Consider the following 19,358-nt stretch of genomic DNA (forward strand, 5'->3'; position numbering starts at 1 on the left):
GCTCAAGAGTCGACCATAAATAATATATTGGAGTCCCTGCGACCAAGCTGGTAATGTGACAGACAGGCAGGAACAGTTGCGAGGGTGAAATCCGGAGATTCGGTTTGTGTGTGGTGACAGTTTACCGTACTCTCCTTGACGTGACCACCGGCCTAATGGAAGGAAGGAGCTGGAGGCATCAGGATGCTGAGGACGGACTGTAATGAGGCTGCCTGCCTGCAGGCTGAGAATAAAATGCAGCATCTGCCTGTACACTCAGAAATAAATCCATAAAATAACAGGGAAAAAGTATGGCAGCTCAATATGCAGATGTTGTCCTGTAACTTAAAAAATGAAAAATTCTGTTCAGTAACAGTGGTAGAACTGATAATATGATTTGCTATAATTAACTGGTGCATCTATAATAAAATCACAAGACACTTGGCATTAATTATATATCTACAGTAAAATATTAAATAAGAACTGTAAGTGCTAAACTAATTCATGAAACAAAGTACTAAGAGCTATGAAAAATGAGAAAAAAATTGTAAACATTATCAAAAAAGAACATTTTCCTTTTAATGATGTACCTTCAATGACAACATGTTTTCTCTATTTACTGGTGCCTCAGCAATAATATTATGATTAAAAAAGTGTGAGTGTGTTCGTTTGTATGTGCGGTCGCATGTGCATTCGTACATTCGTATGTGCATTTGTATGTTCGCATGTATGTTCGCATGTGCGTGTGTTCAAATGTGCATTCATGTTTATTCAAAAGTTTGCATGGATGTTCGTGCGTTTGTACGTGTGCGCATTCGTATGTGCGTTCCTATGTTCATTCGCATGTTAGCATTTGCATTCACACATGCATTCGAATGCTTGGATGTGCATTTGTATATTTGCATGTGCATTCATATGTTCACATGCATGTTTGCATGTATATGTTCATTAAAAGTGTGTCCACAATAAACAAACAAAAAGAACATTTCCTGTTTTAATAGTTACAGTAACAGTATATCAGTATTTTTAAAAATGTGTATTTTAATGGTGTATCTGTAATTATTTATTTTTAGAATTTTTTTATATAATTTATACAGTTTTAGGTTTTATAAAATCTTTTTTTTTGCTAATTTGAGGTTCATTACCTGTACATTTAAAAAAAAATTATATTTTACAAATTACTAAACTTCTTTAAAATTTTCTTCTTTAAATTTTTTTAACACAAATCTGTGTGAAAAACGACCTATATAATCTTTCAAATTTCTGTTCAAATATGTAACTAAATTAAAAGGAAAATGTGTTTTATCTCCATCTTTATTATTTAATTTCTATTAAAATACAAAGTCATGCAGTGATATTTTTTAGAGTGTAGTGGAGGAGAAGCTCTAGGGAGAAAGAAACTGAGAGATTATCTGTCCAAACAGCATTAAATGCATCTCTGCTGCTAATAGAAGTGACTGCGTTATGATATCTGACCTGAGATCAGTGATAGCTGAGCTTTTAGCTGCAGGTTAGTTGTTGCTTTAAGATAAAGAGCTTCAGTTAACAAATACTGCTGCAGACGAGCACGAGTTGAATGAAAGCGCTCTTACAGGAAATATCTGATATCTGTGGCTCATGCAGCTAAAAGTGTGGATAAATATCTTCTGTCCTCGCCATATGTGAGAGCTTCAGCTGATATTATTTACGAGACGCCCAGCGTGTAATTCTAACCTGTTTGAGGAAGCACAGTAGCAGGTTGCCAAGGTGCCAAAACACAAGAAACACACACATATGTGCACACACTGTCACCCACACAACACATCAAACCCTCCGTCTGTGATTGCTGCGTTGACCCACGACGTGCAACACAGGCTGTTTGTGTAGTTAAGCTCGATTTGGAAGCCGAAAGCAGAGCAGCTGGTAATTTAAAGAAATAAAACTGACGAAGGTCTATAAAAGGCATCCACCCTCTGTGTGGGCTTTTTTAATGTGTTGTGTTTTACAACAGTGAATCTCAGTGGATGTGATTCGTCTCTTAAAATAAAATGAAGAATTAAAAATAAGTATAGGTGTTCATAGACGAAAGCAGATTAGTTTGTTTAAACATGAGACAACAATCAGTTAAAACGAAGAAGTGATTGTCATGAGTGAGACCCACAAAATAAGATCAACCAAATCACGTGAAACAGGGAAAAAAAGCCCATCGGAATTTAAATAAACTGGCATTAACTTTTATCATTTACATGTGTACTTGTGTGATATATACGGTACATGGTACATATCACTAGTTTGGTTTTATGCTAAATAGCTTCACAGACCTCCATATGTTATGAAGAGGTGCTAATGGCATGTCTGGACTCCGTAAAAAGCACACATTCAGCCCACAGCAGCAACACATTTCTGTGAAATATCATCTAATTGTCAAATAACGCACAACTGTATCTTCTCTCAATAACTGCATTACTTCTAACTTGTCAAGTATTTTCTTTTATGAACAGTCAGAAACAACTATGTTAGCAAGGCGATAATAAAAACAGACTCTATAGCAGGAACTCCTTTCATTGTGCGCTGACACACTTTAGAAAAGCCTTGATCACTGAAACAAAGCATAATGTAATGAGCCCACATGTGATTTTTTTAAAAATCAGTTTAACTGCATGAATGTTGTGAAATGAGCTGTGAACGCCAGAACAATGGATCGTCTATCTGTGTCTGCATCATGGCTCCACAGGGGAAAGAACTGAACAGAGATCCTCAATGATCTGATTGTGAGACTCCACAAAGATGCAAAAGAATAAAGGAAGATCAACTAAAAGTCAGTAGAAACTGTCAGCAGTAATCAGGAGGTATAGGAGTTGTAGTACCACTAATCAGGGCTGCAGGGGTTGTCCTCCGAAAATGACTCCACAGACAATTAACTACTTTTAGAACCTAGCTGTGAAAACCAGTCTTTAGCCTTTGCACAGGGGTTGTCAAAGAAAACATTAGATTCTTTGGCGATTCATTCGGTGTGAACGATACTGGACTACACTAACCTCTATTTCAAGCAAGAAAAAATAACTTTATTAGTATTTTAGCAGTTATCATTAGCATGTAGCACTAGCAAGTTTGGTGAGCTGGCTTGTATAGTGGTAAGTTTGCTTTGGACATTGTAGCAGTCTTGCCGCTAGCATTAGCATTTAGAGTTAGCACTAGCAGGTTTGGAGAGTCTATATGTATAGTTTCTTTGTCATTTTTAGCAGTTGGCACTAGGTATTCAGCATGTTGCACTAACTAACTGGTAGCATCGGCACTGGTCACTACCTGGAGCATCTCCTAAACAGGCCTGGGTCAGTTGAATGTGGCAGTGCTGTTTGGATTGTGTAGGAGCATTGTTGAATCTGGGAAATCAGAGTTCATCACCTAGCCTCCTGGAGGTGTTGTGGGACTAAATAGACAAAACACCGTTGAAGGGAGCTTTCCACCTGATGATCCCCAGAGATGTGCTAGGAATCACTGCTAACTGGTGTGTATAGTGATGCGTCAGGGATCCTAGGTCCTTCATTGAGTCTGCATCTTTCTTGTTTGGAGCACAAGCGTCTTGTGTTTAAATTAACTTACTTGTGCTAAATAACATGAAACAAAGCTGATGAATACTGGAAAGGCATTTTTTGTTCATATGAGACCAAGACAAAATTGTGTGGCTCAGATGGAGTCTAACACATGTGGTGTGAAGCTAGGAAGGACTACCACAGTGAATGTATAGTCCTGACAGTGAAGCACAGAGCTGGCAGTGTGGGTGATTGAGCAATTACATCTGTCTAGAAGTCTGGTCAAACTGACATGATTTTGGACATTACAGCAGATTATTTGTCAAATTCTCACATTACTGGGTTTTATGACATTTTGAATTTGGATCATTTGAAATTTTGTTACATATTCTGGTGCTGCATTTTCTGTGAATTATTACATTGAGCACTACAAAAATCAGAATAGGGCAGCATGTAAACATCAGAGATGTATTGTGAAATTCACACCATCAGGACATTTGAAAACATGTTTTTTTTAAAAAAAAAAACATTCTGTAAAACTGCAAAACAAATGATCAAAAGTGGTTATGCTGCACAAAAAAGTATTGCTATAAAACTGTTTTAATTTCAGAAACTGTGTTTATCAAAAGTAGGTGTTTTTCTCACACATGGACAACAGTTTTCATTAGTGTTTTTGAATTCTGACAACTTCCAGTGTAAATATGTTCAACCAATGAACTGTGTTACGAATTAGTCTTTCCTCTACAATTGAAGGCATTGTAACCCTAATACTCAAGCTGGAAAAAACTAAGCCAATTTAATTAAATTGATTTAGTTTGAAATCAATTAATGCAGAAACTTCTGATTGAAGTACACACAATATTAAATTGGTGTAATTATCAACATTATTATGAGAAAACAATTCATCAAGACAATGTTTGCAACCTAAGAGGATTATTTAAATCAATAAATTAGAATAATTATGTTGCAACCATGCATTTAATTAAATAAGTGGTGATAAGAGGACCTCTGAATGACTTTTCAGAGTACATTTTGACAGTGAGCACACAGTGTGAGCATCATCACTAGCTTTGCAGGTGCTGAGTGTAATACTTCGTTTAAAATTGCTCCCAGTCCCCCCACAGGTGATTTTCAAGCATTAATATTTAAAACAACTGCGACGTGGCCTCAGATGTACGACTATGATTCACTCGGAATGCAGCGCAGCCAACAATGTGTGTTTAATAGACGCTTACAGTCTGAGAGCTTCATTATGGCAGACGACACTAATTAGCGCACAGTTTACGTTCTCTGTACCGCTTTGCCTTCCAACTCGCTGTCATGGAAGAGGCCTCCACACCCCCACTGCTTCTTCAGCACTGTAATTAAAACGCTGTAATCTGGGTGGATCGCTGCTATTTTTAAAAGGCCCCTGTCATCGTGTGGGCAAAGTGACACAAAGGGAGGCATCAGGCGGTGAAAGGAGGAGGAGAAGGAGGAAACAGGGTAGATAGGAGCAGCCAGCAGCAGGTGAAGACCAACTCAGCCGGAGATAAACTATGTTTAATTGGCAGAATGGCCCAAAGATAATTTTCATTCTGTTATCCAGCGCAGCCCACACACAAATCACTTTGATTACTTTGGAAGATAGTTTTTTATAGTCACAAAAAGAAGAGATAAAAGTTCTGTACCACCAAAGAATGTAATCCATCTCAAAGTTAGTGTTGTAGGACCATTTTAATGAAACCTGCAAAAACAGTTTTGTGAAATTCTGTTATAATCTTATTGTGTTTGCAGTAATCCTAAAAAAAGAATGTGATTGTGTTCTTTCACAAAGATGGAATAGAATTCATTAAACTGTGGAAACAGTTGCAGCAGTAGTCAGGAGGTATAGAAGAAGCCATAGTACCACTAATCAGGGCTGCAATGTACAATCTAGATAATAATAAAAAAAAAAAAAGGAATGCTTCACACTTATAGGAATTATAAATGAAAATCTGAGTTTTTGTGATAGCTCAGGCAATGTGAACAACAGTCAAGGTCAACCTCAAAAGATGGTATTTAAACTGTTTGGGAGAAAACTTCAAGAGGAAACTCAAAAAGAGCCCGATTAAACCGAACTGCCTGATTTGCTAAAGATCATGAAAAAACATGATGACATTTTTTGATCATTTTTTTGAGACCAAAATAAACTTGTTTGGCTTAGATGGCATCCGGAATGTTTGGTGTGAACCTTGCCAGCGCTACCACAGTGAATGCATAGTCCTGACAGTGAAGCACGGACGTGGTAGTGTGATGATTTGGGGCTACATAAGTGCAAAATAAAAAGCGCAAAAAAAATTCTCAACAAGAACAAACAAAAATGAAGAAAACTAGTACCAGACCAACAACCCTGGCTAACTAAATTCCAACTTTGCTAAATATGATGAAAAGAAGCCCGATGAGATCAAGATAAATTTGTTCATCTTAGGTGAGGTCTAGTACATTTGGTGTGAACCTGTCCAGGTTTGCCACAGTGAATGCATAGTCCTGACACTGAAGCATAGAGGTGGTAGTGTGACGATGAGGCCGCATGAGTGCAAGAAGTGTTGGGGAGATGACATTAATAGATGCACCATGAATTTGTCTGATGAGATGGCTTCCAGTCTGCAGAAGCTTGACAACTATCCAAAGCACAAAATCTCAAGCAGCAGCTTCTCAACCAGAAAATAAAACAAAAACAAAACGAGGACCAGACCGTATATATTGCCTGACTTCATTCCAACATTGCTAAATATGATGAAAAGAAGCCTGATGAGACTGAGATAAAATTCTTTATCTTAGGTGACGTCTATTAGATTTGATGTAACGCTGTCCTGGGCTACCACAGGGAATGCATAGTCCTGACAGTGAAGCACAGCAGTGGGAGTGACCAAAGGATGGAATCCAGCAATTTGGTATCTTCCATGCTTGCGGAGGGTTGAGTCTGATATTAAAATTGAAACAGTGGACACGCAAATCTTAGTTCTGACTTTATTGCCCTGCGTTCCTACTATTCTGCCTGTATTTTAATACAGTAAATCTAAACCGTTGGTTTCCAATTTGGCATTACAGCAAATTCCCTACTGTTCAACTTAGAGCCGCTGCAATTGCTGTAAGGTGACAATTTAGAATCATTTGACATTCAGATAATATTTCACAGGGATGTGCCCAATTTTTATACTGACAGAGGAAAAATGCTATTAATGATGACGATGATTATATTGGCAGCTTTTCCGTAAACTACAGTGAGGTCACACAAGGTCGTGACTCGCCCTCACCTAGCGTCTGCAGGTTATTATCAGAACATTTCAGGAAGCACATATGCATCGCTGATATATGTCAAATATAGATGAGATCCTGCAGCTTCCTGACACTTAAGCAGTCCCCTATAGGCTCTGTGCTCCTGAGGCATGATTTAATTATTTGCATCTCTCAGTAATATTTAATCACACACACACACACACACACACACACACACACACACACACACACACACACACACACACACACACACACACACACACACACACACAGGAGTGGCCAAAGGGTTTGCACTTTGCATTAGGGATCATTTATTCATCCACTGAGGCCATAGAGGCATAGAGGTGCACAGCAGCATCAAAGTTGGCAGAATTAACCACATTTGCAAGATGTTCTGCGCTAAAAGCAAACGGCGTCACATCACCGGAACTTTTCGTTATTAATTATCCCGCCTCGTGTTTGCCGCAGATGCCGTCAGTCAGCAGATGGTGACACAAAGATGGCAGATTTAGAAGTTAAAGCTCTTATCATTAGACCATAAGTCTGACTCACTTTCTCCCCCCTTCAGACACCCCTTCTTTTGCCCCTCACCCCCTGCGGCATCAGCTCAAGGAACATGGTCATTACCTTTTTTTTTTCTTCTTTTTTCTCCCCCCCCAGTTCCTATGGCAACACCACCCTGCAGCCCATATGTGGGGGTAGCAGCGTGTGCATTCGCCATCACGTGTGGGTGTGTGCCGAGGTTTGTTTAGATAATGTCACCGAGAGATCGATTTTTTTTTTTTTTTTTTTAGTTTGTTTTTTTTAGAAATGCTCACACATTTCAGCACACTTCAATTTTCTTGGAATCGATTTCTTTCTCAGGTTCATTAGTAAGTCTGATTAGGTGAAGTGGACATTCTGAGACGCCTAACATCGGGAAGTTTGAAGCCTTCACACTCTCTATATTCCGTGATGAGAAAAAAGAGATGAGCATGAGAGAGTGAAGGGGGATGTTATTCTGTCTTTGGTGGTCTGCTGTCTGGCATGTAGGGACTAGAGCCAGAGAAGCAATGTGAGATAAGGCTTTGAATATACCTCCTCCTCTTTTTTTTTTTTTTTTTACTCCTTAGGGAACAGAGCTGACTGACAGACCCTCCCCATCATCGCCTCCTCCTCCTCCACTGTGGGCAAAATTGTGCAGCGCCTACCACCAACTTGAGCCAATTAACACTTCTCTGTGCACACTCCGAGTTTATTAATACCTAAGTTAGCCTTGGACGCCAATTATCCTGCGTTTAAGAGGATGTGGTTGAGGGGGAGGGGGTTGTAATGATGCTGCGAAACTGTGCACGGGTTCACGGTCAATGCGAGTGATTTCCAGTGGAAATCGATGCCGCCGTCCCCGTGAAGAGGGTCATTAGGGAAAAGCATATTAAAGCTCCAGTTCCGTTGTTTTTCTTTTGTTTATTGCGCGCTTGATTAGCCCCGTGATGTTGCTCTCACTCACTGCGCTTCTCTTTCCGAACGCAGGCTTAATCAGAAGCAACCTGCTCCCTTCCTTTTCATTTTGATCCGGGCTCCCCTGTGCCCGGCTGCCTCCTTGCCTCCACTCCATGTGTCGCTGCACCCAGATGCAGGATTGACCTGAGAGTGATCCTTCCGTTAAACACAGAGATTCTCCGGCGGGACTCGACATCCCTCACGAGAATTAGATTTAACCTGAGCCGTATTACGCTCCATTTAAAACTTCGCTCATCGGAGGCTCATTAGATGATTTAATTTCGAATAGTTTATGATCTCCTTAATGCAGGCTCATTCTCTGTAACAGTGAGTCACTACCTGCTTTTTCTTTTTCTTCTCGGTGCATGAAAACTGCAGCACAGAATCCACCTGTTCTGCTAAAAGATCACGCTGCCGCCGCCTTTCTACCTGTTTTATTGCAGACATCTGTTCTTTCTGAATATGATTAAGCTCTTTGCACAAAACAGCACATGCAAAAGCAAAAACCTGTGAATACTAAGCATCAATTTACATATTGTTTGTAATGACTCATGCAAAAGGGACCCAGGTTTGAATTAAATAGTGCCACCTTTTTAACAAGTGTAAAACCACAACCTCCTTGAGATTAGGGTTGTTGTTAATATTCGGCTTTTAGCGGCACACAAATAAAAAACAAGTGTCCACGTCCATTACAAAGTGAATAGGAAGGAGGATAATTAATTTCTTTTAAGTCTGAAGCTTTGTTGTTCTCGGGCAAATTTCCTCCTTTTATGCACCACGTTTTTGCTCAAATCAAACATTAACACCTTCTTCTTGTTCTTTACTATCTCCTACAGAACATGGCAGAAGTGTGTAATATCCTGAAAATTCAATAATCTTACAGTAACTGCAGTAGTTCTAAGCTGAAAAGCAAGACATTTGCTCTTGTGTAGAATTAAAGACAGATTTGCTATATTAATAATCCCTCAGTAGAAACACCTTTCATTGCTGAGAATCTTGAATTTTTTCAATTCTTCATATGTCCACCTTTATTTTTCAATCCTCCTCAAACTCCTCTTTGCTAGAAGGGTTGTGTTGCTCTGCCTTTCTCTGCAAAATACCTCAAATTGATTGGATTCAAGTCAAGTGGCATTTTCACTTTTACAACTTTCTTTAGGAACTCTTTTGTGATTTTGGCAGCTGGACTATTCCTCTTCTTCAAGTTTTTGCAGACTGCAAGTCATCTTGTCAGACAGTATTTTGGTTTATCCATCTATAAATATCTTCCCAACACCTTTTGCACTCATGCAGCTCAATATCATCACATTCCCACCTCTGTGCTTCACTGTCAGGACTATGCATTCACTGTGGTAGTCCTTCAGGTTCACACCAAACATGCTGGACTGCATCTGAGCTGAATACGTTTATCTTTGTCTCACCTGACCTAGCAATGTGCTCGCAGCATTTCTCTGGCTTGTTTTCATGTACTTGAGCAAATTTTCATCTTGCAAGTTTGTGTGGAAGTGCACACATGGGATTCTTTTTTTCGAAATCGTCCAGTGCACTTGATGTGATGAAGTGTCCTTTCACTGTGTGAGCTTTACGGAAGCTCTGATTTCTGTTCATAATCCCTGTGCCAAATCTGAAGCCACTGCTGTCTGTTTATCAGAATTAAATTTTGAAAGTAGTTCATCGTCTGTGCAGTCATTTTAGGAGGCTGATTAGTGGTACTATAGCTCCTTGTGTGCCTCTTGATTACTGCTTGATCTGTGTTTCAACTGGTTTTGGTCGATCTTCCTGCATCCTTTTCCATCTTCATGAAGTCTCACCATCAGTTTTCTTCAGTTCCTCTGTCAATTCTTTTCCATGTGGAGCCGCGATGCAGACATGATGACAAACACATTCTATAGGTCCAAACCTGAGAAAGTTCTGCTCTTCACAGCTCATTTTACAACCATGTTCATGCAGTTAGGCTGATTGAAAATCACAGTTTTGTTTTAGCAATTACAGATTTCCTGTTTCAGTGATCACAGGTGTCCTTTTCCTTCATGTTGCATCGAGTTTCTATTTTGAAGCCTGATTTTTCAATATAGTCTTTCAAACGTATTTTCTTTTGTTTGTTCATACAAGAAAACACTTTACTTTTCAACTGCAACCATTGGGAGGTGATACAGTTTTAAATCATTTGACATTTAGGAGTCTTCTCACTACTTTTGCGGACTGTAATTGCATCCATTTTGACCTGACAGCGTGTGATTGTGTGAGTTAAATGGCACCGCTGGCTCATAGTGTCTGAGAAAGAGAAACTTCTGACAGCGCAGACAGATAAAAAGCCATCAGCAGAGGAAAAAGGACAGAACCGCTGGAGTGAGAACACGCTGACATCCTGACAGGCCGAGTTCAGGACCGGGCGGTAAAAGAGACACGGTGACACCTCACATCACCCCGAAACTGCAAAACGCCTCCAGGGTTATAGCTGACAGCGCAGTATTATTAAGAAACCCAACGGTGGTCACACTGATGGCTTATGCTCAAGCCGAGAATATGTGGAAAAGCATTTGCTAGTGTGAAATGATGGATGGTTTGAAACGCGTTAATTGAGTTAAGTGTTTATGTGTGGGTGGGAAACTTTTTTTGACTTCACAGCGTCGTGGGTAATGGAAAGAATGAGGCAATTTTGCCGGCTGTTGTTTATGTGCCAGCGCATAATGGTTTTATTTAATATTTAATGAGTTTGAGGACAGTTGGTTCACATTTATTATGGGGTGATGCGAGGAGAAGATGCTCCGAGTTTGTCCACCAGTTGCGATGGACCCTCGACGTGTTATCGTGCAGCATCTTCTGAAATGTTTGCCGCTTTCCATTGTGTGAGTGTGAGTGCACCGGAGGGAGAAAAGAGTGTTTACATCCACCTGTGTGAGATATGAGATGGCGTCTCCGTTGCTCAACTTCATTGTTATCGTCTCGTCCGTTGAATACAGCGCATCCTATTAGAAGCAGATTGAATGGGTCTCAGAAAGGCCACTTCATCCTTGAGGGACCTGCATAGAAAGCAGATCTTTTGTGTATCTTGCCCCCCTTCTTAATCGAAAATACTGAGGGAATTAAAACCGCCTGTCTCCTAGTGTGCACTATAAGAGACCTCGACGGTGATATTCTCTGTTTCCCCCCCTCAAAGCGGAGCCTCATAAGAGAGCTGTCTCGGCTGTGTTTAAGTGCTGAATGCCAGCGCTGGTTTAATCACCATTATTTCTGTCATGATTTCATGGCTGTTCATTATTTTCTGTGAGGACTCTGTTGTAAAAAGGTCGGCGCTGACGGCTCTCGAAAAGCAAATGTACAGTTATGGCAGAAAAGATGTGGGAACGCAGCCAACCTGCACAAGTGTACACATGTTGATTGGGGTGAAGGGTTTACATGCTAATGTGTTGTTCCTGCAGCATTAGCCTATTAATATCCTCTCCGTGCACTTGTTACAATTAACTACATCCCAACCTTTGCCGGTGCAGCCTTACTTGTAATAATTATGGTTCCTTGTCGTGGAGTCGAGGCCCACAGCCGTGCACGTCTTCCTTCTCCAGGATTACCGCGTGAAGATGCTTTTCGACGACAGATTGTGGACACATGGATTGTGCTCCATGCTAACTCTTTAGCATATGCCTCAGTGGCAGTGGGCGACTCGTGCTGCTCATAGTGTGACAACTTTAATTGGATCTCAGGCAAGAGGGTGAGTAATTTCAATTGACATGCAGCCAAGTCAAGAGAGGAGACGTTTCTGTGAGCGAAAGCAGCGAGACTGAACACAGGAGATTCAGATTAATATAATGTATTTGGAAGTGTTCAGTGCTTTTTTCAAATCCTGCAGTCTCCTGCATCATTCATATGTGGCAGCTCTGCATTAGCAGTGTACGTTCACATGCAAAAATCAGTGCAAATGTTGAGTTGTAGGCGTGTTATAGATATGCATATCAGTAATTTGCTTCAAAATAGCTGCAAGTGAATTTAAATGTCTTTCCCATGCACACAATTTAATCAATGGTAATCACTAATTACACATTGCACATGACATATTATTAGTCAGACAGACATTGTTTTATGAATTACAGTCCCTGTGTCGCCAAATATGAAATACTGTGCAAGTTTTGTTGATCAAAAAACAACTTGTGCTCCGTAGAGGCCCTTTATTATCGAAGTTATGATAACAAACATGCAATTCGAGCTATGGAAAGTTTAAAGTAACATCGATTAGACACAAAAAACAAACAGCTGTCTCTGATGATAACCAATGTTTTGTCAGTCCATCATCAACCCCAACCTCCTCCTATAAGAGGACTTTTTGGCTCTATTACTACATCATCTCACCTGCTAATTTGCTCCTGACATTATTCTTGTTATTTTGGCCACTAGGGGGCACTGACATAATGACCCTGAGTCAATAATGAACAGATTGCAGGAATCACCTGTGGGATTGGACCTCATTGCTCAAAATGTCATGCAGCCTTTTGCACCTCTGCAACTGCAGACAAACTTGGATGTTGCAGTCTGTTGTTTGACATTTGAGGCAGCGTGAACTGTATATAAAAGATGGACGTAGACACTGTGATGTCACCTTTTGGTTTGTGGACTATCATTGTGAAGCCTTGAGTTTGGCATTTTGGTCTTTAGAAGGTGGAAGTAAAAACTGGGAGTGGATCTGACATGTAAACCTGTAAAATAGTAATGACCTGTCATTTTCAAGATAGCCCCGTCCCGAAACTTAACGTGTTTTATTGTCTATTTTCATCTAAATTAGACCCTAATTCACTAAATTAACATCATGTTGTATTGAAAAAGTCTTGAAACTTGCAATTGAGACTATTGATTCATTACGAAAATGTTTACTGAGGTAGAAAACCAAGTGAGAAGTAGCTCATTTTCTCATAAACTTCTATACAATCGGATTTATTTTGCAACCAGAGGGTTTTCCCCCTGCTGGCTATTAGTTAAACTGCAGGCTTCACTTTACAGACTCTCCATCAGCTGTACTTCATTTAGAAAGTGTTGCCAATATCTTGATAAAATATCACCACTCGCTGTGATAACTTTTTTCTGATTTTGAAGCTTGCAGTTCAGTGTTTTTGCTCTATTTTCGAAATGAGCCTCTCAAGAAGTGAAACATCTTCAAGAACCCCCCAGAAAGTAGTTTTTTACCAAAATTCTAATGGTTACCATGACCTGAGAATATTCACAGAGTAGATATTGCATTTCCACGGACAGTTTTACTGTTTGGAGATTGTTTTAGGACTTTATAAAAAAATCTTCATACATCATTTATATGTTAAATAAACAGTGTAGAACGTACCTTGCCATTAGCTACCAGGTTCTAAGAGTTCCTCCCTCTACTCAGCCACACTTTCCATGTTTGGAAAGCTCTGGGCTTCAGCCTAGAAGTACACTGCTGACTTTGTTTTCTGTTGCTTTGTTTTGTTACTGTCATTTTTTGTGTTACTTTTGTCTCGCTGTCCCATGTATGTCAGAATCACAATCAGAAAAACCTTTATTACCAAGTGAGTACACACAAGAGGAACTTGACGGTGTACAGAGAGCAGCGCCTAGCAACAACAGACAGTAAAAGAATAAATAAACAAATCTAATTCTGAGAATTCTAAAAAAGAAATGCGGAAAGTATAAGAAGTACTGTGTAAAAGTAAGTGTAAACAAAGTACTGTGTAAAAAAAGATATAAAAATTCTTAAACCAGGGAAACATGTGACTACTTTTTTATGTTTCTTTTCTTGTTTGTGTCAATTTGTTGTTCAGTTCCCGCCATCACAGTATTAAAGTTGCATAATTTGACACAGAATTTTAGTTTTTAGCTGTATTTTGGACAAGCTGGACACTACAGTTAGAATTTTGCTCTATTTTTTACACAAATTTATCAGAGCTTAGTTGCTGTAAAACGTGTTTAAATACTGTATTTTTGAAACCTTTCACGTGTTGACTCTGCAATAGAGAGTAGAGCTGTTCTTCGCCGTTAGAGTCTAATTATCTAATGAGTTTTATTTATTCATGGTGTTTTTCTGAGACACTTTTGTGGGAATCCGCCGCTCTGCTGCACATCAGTGTCCGATGTGTGCTCTCTGAATGGGCACATGTGTGAATGCATGGGTGTGTTTGTAAGGATCCGTCCTCCTCGGCTCTCCTAACAAGCCCTGAAATAATAATGAGAACATCGGTTGCTCCTGAGTGGGAGACGAGGACGAGGAGCAGGGACGCCGACAGGAGGAACTGAAGGGAAACTGAACCAAAATGCAGAGCCGGACACAATGAAATCTAACATGTGAGACTTTCTCCAACTTTCGGCTCCGTTTCTGTCTGAAATAGAAAGAAAGGTGTTTTTTCTTTGCAATCTGGAGTCTTGCAAAGTGTCTCAGATCACAACAGCAGCTCTGCGTGTCCTCACATCCCCTTTTGTGTGAAATCCCTCCGGCTGCATTGTGCACAGGTTCTGTCAAGGTTGCATTTATGCTCCGCTTTAAACACTTTCTGAGGGAATGAAAGAACTTTTTCTGAATCTCTCCCTAAACTCTCTGCTAGTTAACAGAAGCGGTCGAGGTGAGCCTGAATGCTTTCTGATTACAGCTGAGGTCATGTTCTGTGTTTTAAAGCCAGAATGAGCTCAGCCTCTCTCATCTATATAAAGCCACAATAAATGCCAAGCTGTACTCTGTTAAATGTGACTGTGAGCTCAGCGCTGTGGAGGGTTTTTTTTGTCTCGTTTAACAGTTGGAAAAATGACCCTGTCAGTTACTAAACTCCTCCTGCTGTAGGTTTATTTAATGCTTTCATCTATAATCTTTCCTCAGAGATTGCTTCAGTTCTGAATTAATAACTGAGCTTTGAAACTGAAAGATTTGAAGGGAAACAACTCTGCAACCTTGATTTTTATGTCCCTTTTTTGTTATTTTGTTTCATTTTTGTCTTGTCGTTTTGTATCGTTTTCTTTCATTTTTGTTTTGTTTTTGCCGTTTTGTGTCTCGTTTATTCTTTTGAATCTTGCCCATGTCCATTTACATCTCATTTTTGTCGTTTTATCTCATTTTCATTCTTTTTTTTAATCGTTTCCATTGTCTTTTTTTGTCGTTTTGGGTCAGAGTTTAATGTTATATAATGCTTGTCATTTTTTGACATTTTGTATCTCTTTTCTTATTTTATGGCTTCTTTCTGTTGTTTTGTGTCTCGTTTAGTCTTTTGTTTCATGCTTGTGTCATTTTGTGTCTTTATTGTTTTGTGTCTTCCTTCTGTTTTGTTTTATTTTTGTCTCATTTGTGTTGTTTTATATCATGTTTTTATCCTTTTGCATCTTGAGTCGTTTTGTGCCCATTTTTGTCTCATTTAATGTCGTTTTTGTCTTTGTACGTTGTTTGTGTAGTTTTATATCTCGTTTTCATCCCCTTGTGTCTTTTTTCTGTTGTTTTGTGACTCATTTTATTCTTTGACATCCTTGCGTTTGTGATTCCTTTATGTTGTTTTATGTCTGTTTCATCCTTTTGTTTCTTCTTTTTGTCATTCTGTGTCTCATTTATTCTTTTGTATCTTGCTTGTGACATTTTGTGTCCCATTTCTGATTCGCTTGTGTCGTTTTATATCTTGTTTTAATCCTTTTGTGTCTTGTTTTTGTTATGTCTGTTTTTTTACCCTACTACTGTCATTTTGTGGCCTTTTTTGTGAATCATTTTGTGTCTCGTTTGTGTAGTTTTATATCTCCTTTTTATCCCTTTGCATCTTATTTTTGTTGTTTTGTGACTTGTATTTCTTTTCTATCCTGCTTGTGTGATTTTGTGGCCTTTTTGTGTCATTTTGTCTTGTTTTTGTCATTTTGTGGCTTGTTTTTTTGTATGTGTATTGTTTCTGCTGTCTTGTCTCCTTTGTCTTTTGTATCTCGCTTGTGTTATTTTGTGCCCTTTTTTGGTCATTTTGTGTCCTGTTTTTGTCTATTTGAGTCCCGATTGTGTGATGTTGTCTTTAATTTTTACTCTTTTGTGTCTTTTTTTTGTCTTTTTGTGTCTTGTTTCTGTTGTTTTAGGTCTCATTTTTCTTTGGTATCTTGCTTGTGTCATTTTGTGTCTATTTTTGTGTAGGTTGTGTCATTTTATAGCTTGTTTACATCCTGTTTTGTCTTGCTTGTCGTTTTGTGTCTAGTTTGTGTTATTTGGTGTACATTTTGTCTCTTTATTTTGTTTTGTCTCGTTTTTGTCGTTTTGTGACTTCTGTTTCCTTCTTTTGTATCTTGCTTGTATTATTTTGTGCCCTTTTTGTGATGTTTTGTGTCTTGTTTTTGTTGTTTTACATCAGATCTTTCTTTTCCATCTTGCTTACATAGTTTTGTCTTGTGTTTTGTTGTTTTGGTTAAAACTGCGCCTGCTTTTGTTTATTAACGTTTTAATGTAATGCTTCCATCTTGTGCATGAATGATGAGCAAATGTGATGAGAGAAAAGTTTGATTAGATTTCAGTTTAAAAATTAAAAAGTAAAGTTTCCTCAGAGATCAGTTCACTTCTGAATTAATAATTGAGTTAAACATAGGATTAGAAGAGAAAAACTCCAATAATCTGGATATCCTGAAACCGATTCTGTTCATTAAATACCAAAAGTGCTGAAATATGGGAGTTAATTAAGAGATGACAAAGTTAATATGCTCATTTCAATGTTTTAATTGCATGCTGCAATTTCAAGTATTTGGTACAAAATAATTCATGCAGCATCAGTGATTTCAAAAGTGCAAAACTCGTCCAAAAAATCACCTCACAGATCAAAGCATGCCAAACAGGAGAACCAGAACACTCCATAAAGCTGAGAAGGAGTTCTGTTGGGAAAAAGAACGTCAAGATTTCAGTATTTAGAGTGTATTTACCAAACAGGAAAAAATACTTTGTATAGAGAATACCCACATATCCATCACGTCCACGGAGAACACTGGCAGGCGTGCAGCTATAAGAATTCACAATCATGCTTTTGGAACTAATTTTTAAAACATTATCATTTACAAAAAGAAAACAAAAGCAACCCAAAAATGAGGTAACAGCTTGTAAACATTGTCAGCACTTTGTTCAAGTTGGCAATATGAAATTCACTCCAAAATATTCAACAGATCGGCCCACGTGTAAACAACTGCCCGGATTTTACGCACGAACTTTACGCACACACACTGGTCGCTGGACTACTCTCCTGCAGTCGTTTTTTTAATTTTTAATTTTTTTTTTTGGAAGGAAATGTGAAGTTTTTGCATATCTTTCCTCAGGAGGACACACACAGAGCGTCTTGGATGAGTACATGCAGGTGCAGCTCCTCGGTACCTGATCGCCGGTGCGCTAGCTGAGCCCGATCATGACCGTTTCCACGTCTTTGGAGGGTCTCCGGTCCTTCACCAGGAAGTTAATCATGCTCTCCGACTTGATCATCAGGTTGCAGCCGAGGAAAAATATCCCGAACATGACGGTGAGCGACAGCACGCACAACACCGCGATCTGCACCACCCGCATCAAGAACAGTTTGCGCTCGTCCTGCAGCAGCACCAGGGAGCCGCCGCCGTCGCCGGTCACCACGTTTTCGGTGCCGTTCCCGGTGGCCAGAGTCCCGGCGAGGCTCCCGTTAAACAGCGCGCCCTGCGTCACGTCGAAGAGAGAAACGTTCATGTTTGGTTTGCGGGTTAACAGAAGCAAAACTCCAGCTGGAAGGCGCAAAGTCTCTCCGCAAAACCTGGACTCCGAGCGAAACTTTACGTCATGTGACTGTTCAGTTAAAGAAACGACGAGATTGGAACAAAAACGCTTCTCAAATATACAACCAAACCTCGAGGTGTGCCACAGCTTTGGTGCGTAAAGACTCCATCCGCATCCCCGGAGCTGTAACCGAAGCGGTGCCAAACAAAAACTAAGTTTCTTCAACTCGAAGTCCACGTTTTTACCTGATTTATAGAGACTCTTCAAGGCGGTGCGTAAAAGTGCCAAACGCCGTTTCCCTCCGGTGTAATAAGAGACACTCCCCGTGCGCCTCTGCTCGCCTGCGAGCGCTTCTTTTGTGCCAAGTCTCTGGTGCGTTTTAAAGTGATGATGAGTTCCCCGTGGAGCTGCCACTCCCACCGGGGAGGCGGTCAGGTGGCCTCGGGTGAAGAGATGATGCATGTGGAGGAAAAAAATGAACCAGAAACAAGAAAACATCTGAAAATGAACAAGTCTTACTGTGGCATCAGTCCACTGACTGTCTTACAGTTAACTAAAGTGCAATGAGATCACTTTCTACTGCATTTTTATTCTCATTCTTTTCTCCCCCTTTTCAGGAAACAAGTTGGCTCCCAAAAATCTTTCAACGTGTACATTTCAGAATGCATTGTCATTCTACAATTGTGCTAAATAACACATTTCAATTGTGGCTGTTGGTACAGTTTGTTCCTGTTTTCTTATGGCTAGCATGTGAATTCATACTTTTTTTCAGTAATTTTTATTTGTTAACTAATTTAACAAAACAGGGAAACTTTGTAACATAATTTTAAAAAATTCTAAATTTTCAATCCATTAACAGACATAATTTTTCTTTGAAAAAATTGTAAAATGTTTGCAAAGTAAAAATATTTTTGCTAATTTTATTACAGTAAAAAAAGTAACTTCACAGTCAAATGTAATAAAAGACTAAAATACTATTGTTACTGATATTTTTGGCCAGATATTGGTATCGGAATGAAATATCGGTCAATATCATTATCGGGGTTTTTTTGCCTATCATGAAAACCAATAAAATAATGCCTGGATTTCGCCAGCATTTACCAGCGCGCAAATGATCACATCATCAAAATGCATCGTGAAGCGTCTAAACAAGTCGTGTGGCTGCAGGAACAACCTTGCTGTGCCTAACAATATATCTGTGGATTTGAATTATTTCCACGCCCACATATATCAGTATCGGTTGATATCGGAATCGGGAATTGTGAGTTGGACAATATCGACATATTGGCTATTGGCTCTATCTATCCGTCTCTGTCTGTCTGTCTAAGAAATGTAAAATCACTAAACTTTTATGATCATTATTACAAAAATCTGTAGTTAATTTTAGATCTGATTGTGTATTTTACACGTAACTTGATGTAAAAAATCATAATTTTCCTGTAATT

The 19,358-nt window shown here is 39.3% G+C and overlaps 1 protein-coding gene across 1 annotated transcript; it reads right to left on the bottom strand.

Moving 5' to 3' along the window:
- Window positions 1–16,889: 16,889 nt before the first annotated feature.
- LOC111584897 (uncharacterized) lies at window positions 16,890–18,381 on the bottom strand. Its single transcript, XM_055005297.1, has one exon. The coding sequence runs from the start codon at window positions 18,373–18,375 to the stop codon at window positions 17,563–17,565; it is 813 nt and encodes a 270-aa protein (XP_054861272.1). The 5' UTR covers window positions 18,376–18,381; the 3' UTR covers window positions 16,890–17,562.
- Window positions 18,382–19,358: the final 977 nt, after the last annotated feature.

Source organism: Amphiprion ocellaris, chromosome 19, assembly GCF_022539595.1.
Source record: "Amphiprion ocellaris isolate individual 3 ecotype Okinawa chromosome 19, ASM2253959v1, whole genome shotgun sequence".
Classification (NCBI taxonomy): domain Eukaryota; kingdom Metazoa; phylum Chordata; class Actinopteri; family Pomacentridae; genus Amphiprion; species Amphiprion ocellaris.

Excerpts from the sequence above, each read along its gene's own strand:
- LOC111584897 (XM_055005297.1), bottom strand. The coding sequence starts at position 18,375 with ATGCATCATCTCTTCACCCGAGGCCACCTGACCGCCTCCCCGGTGGGA.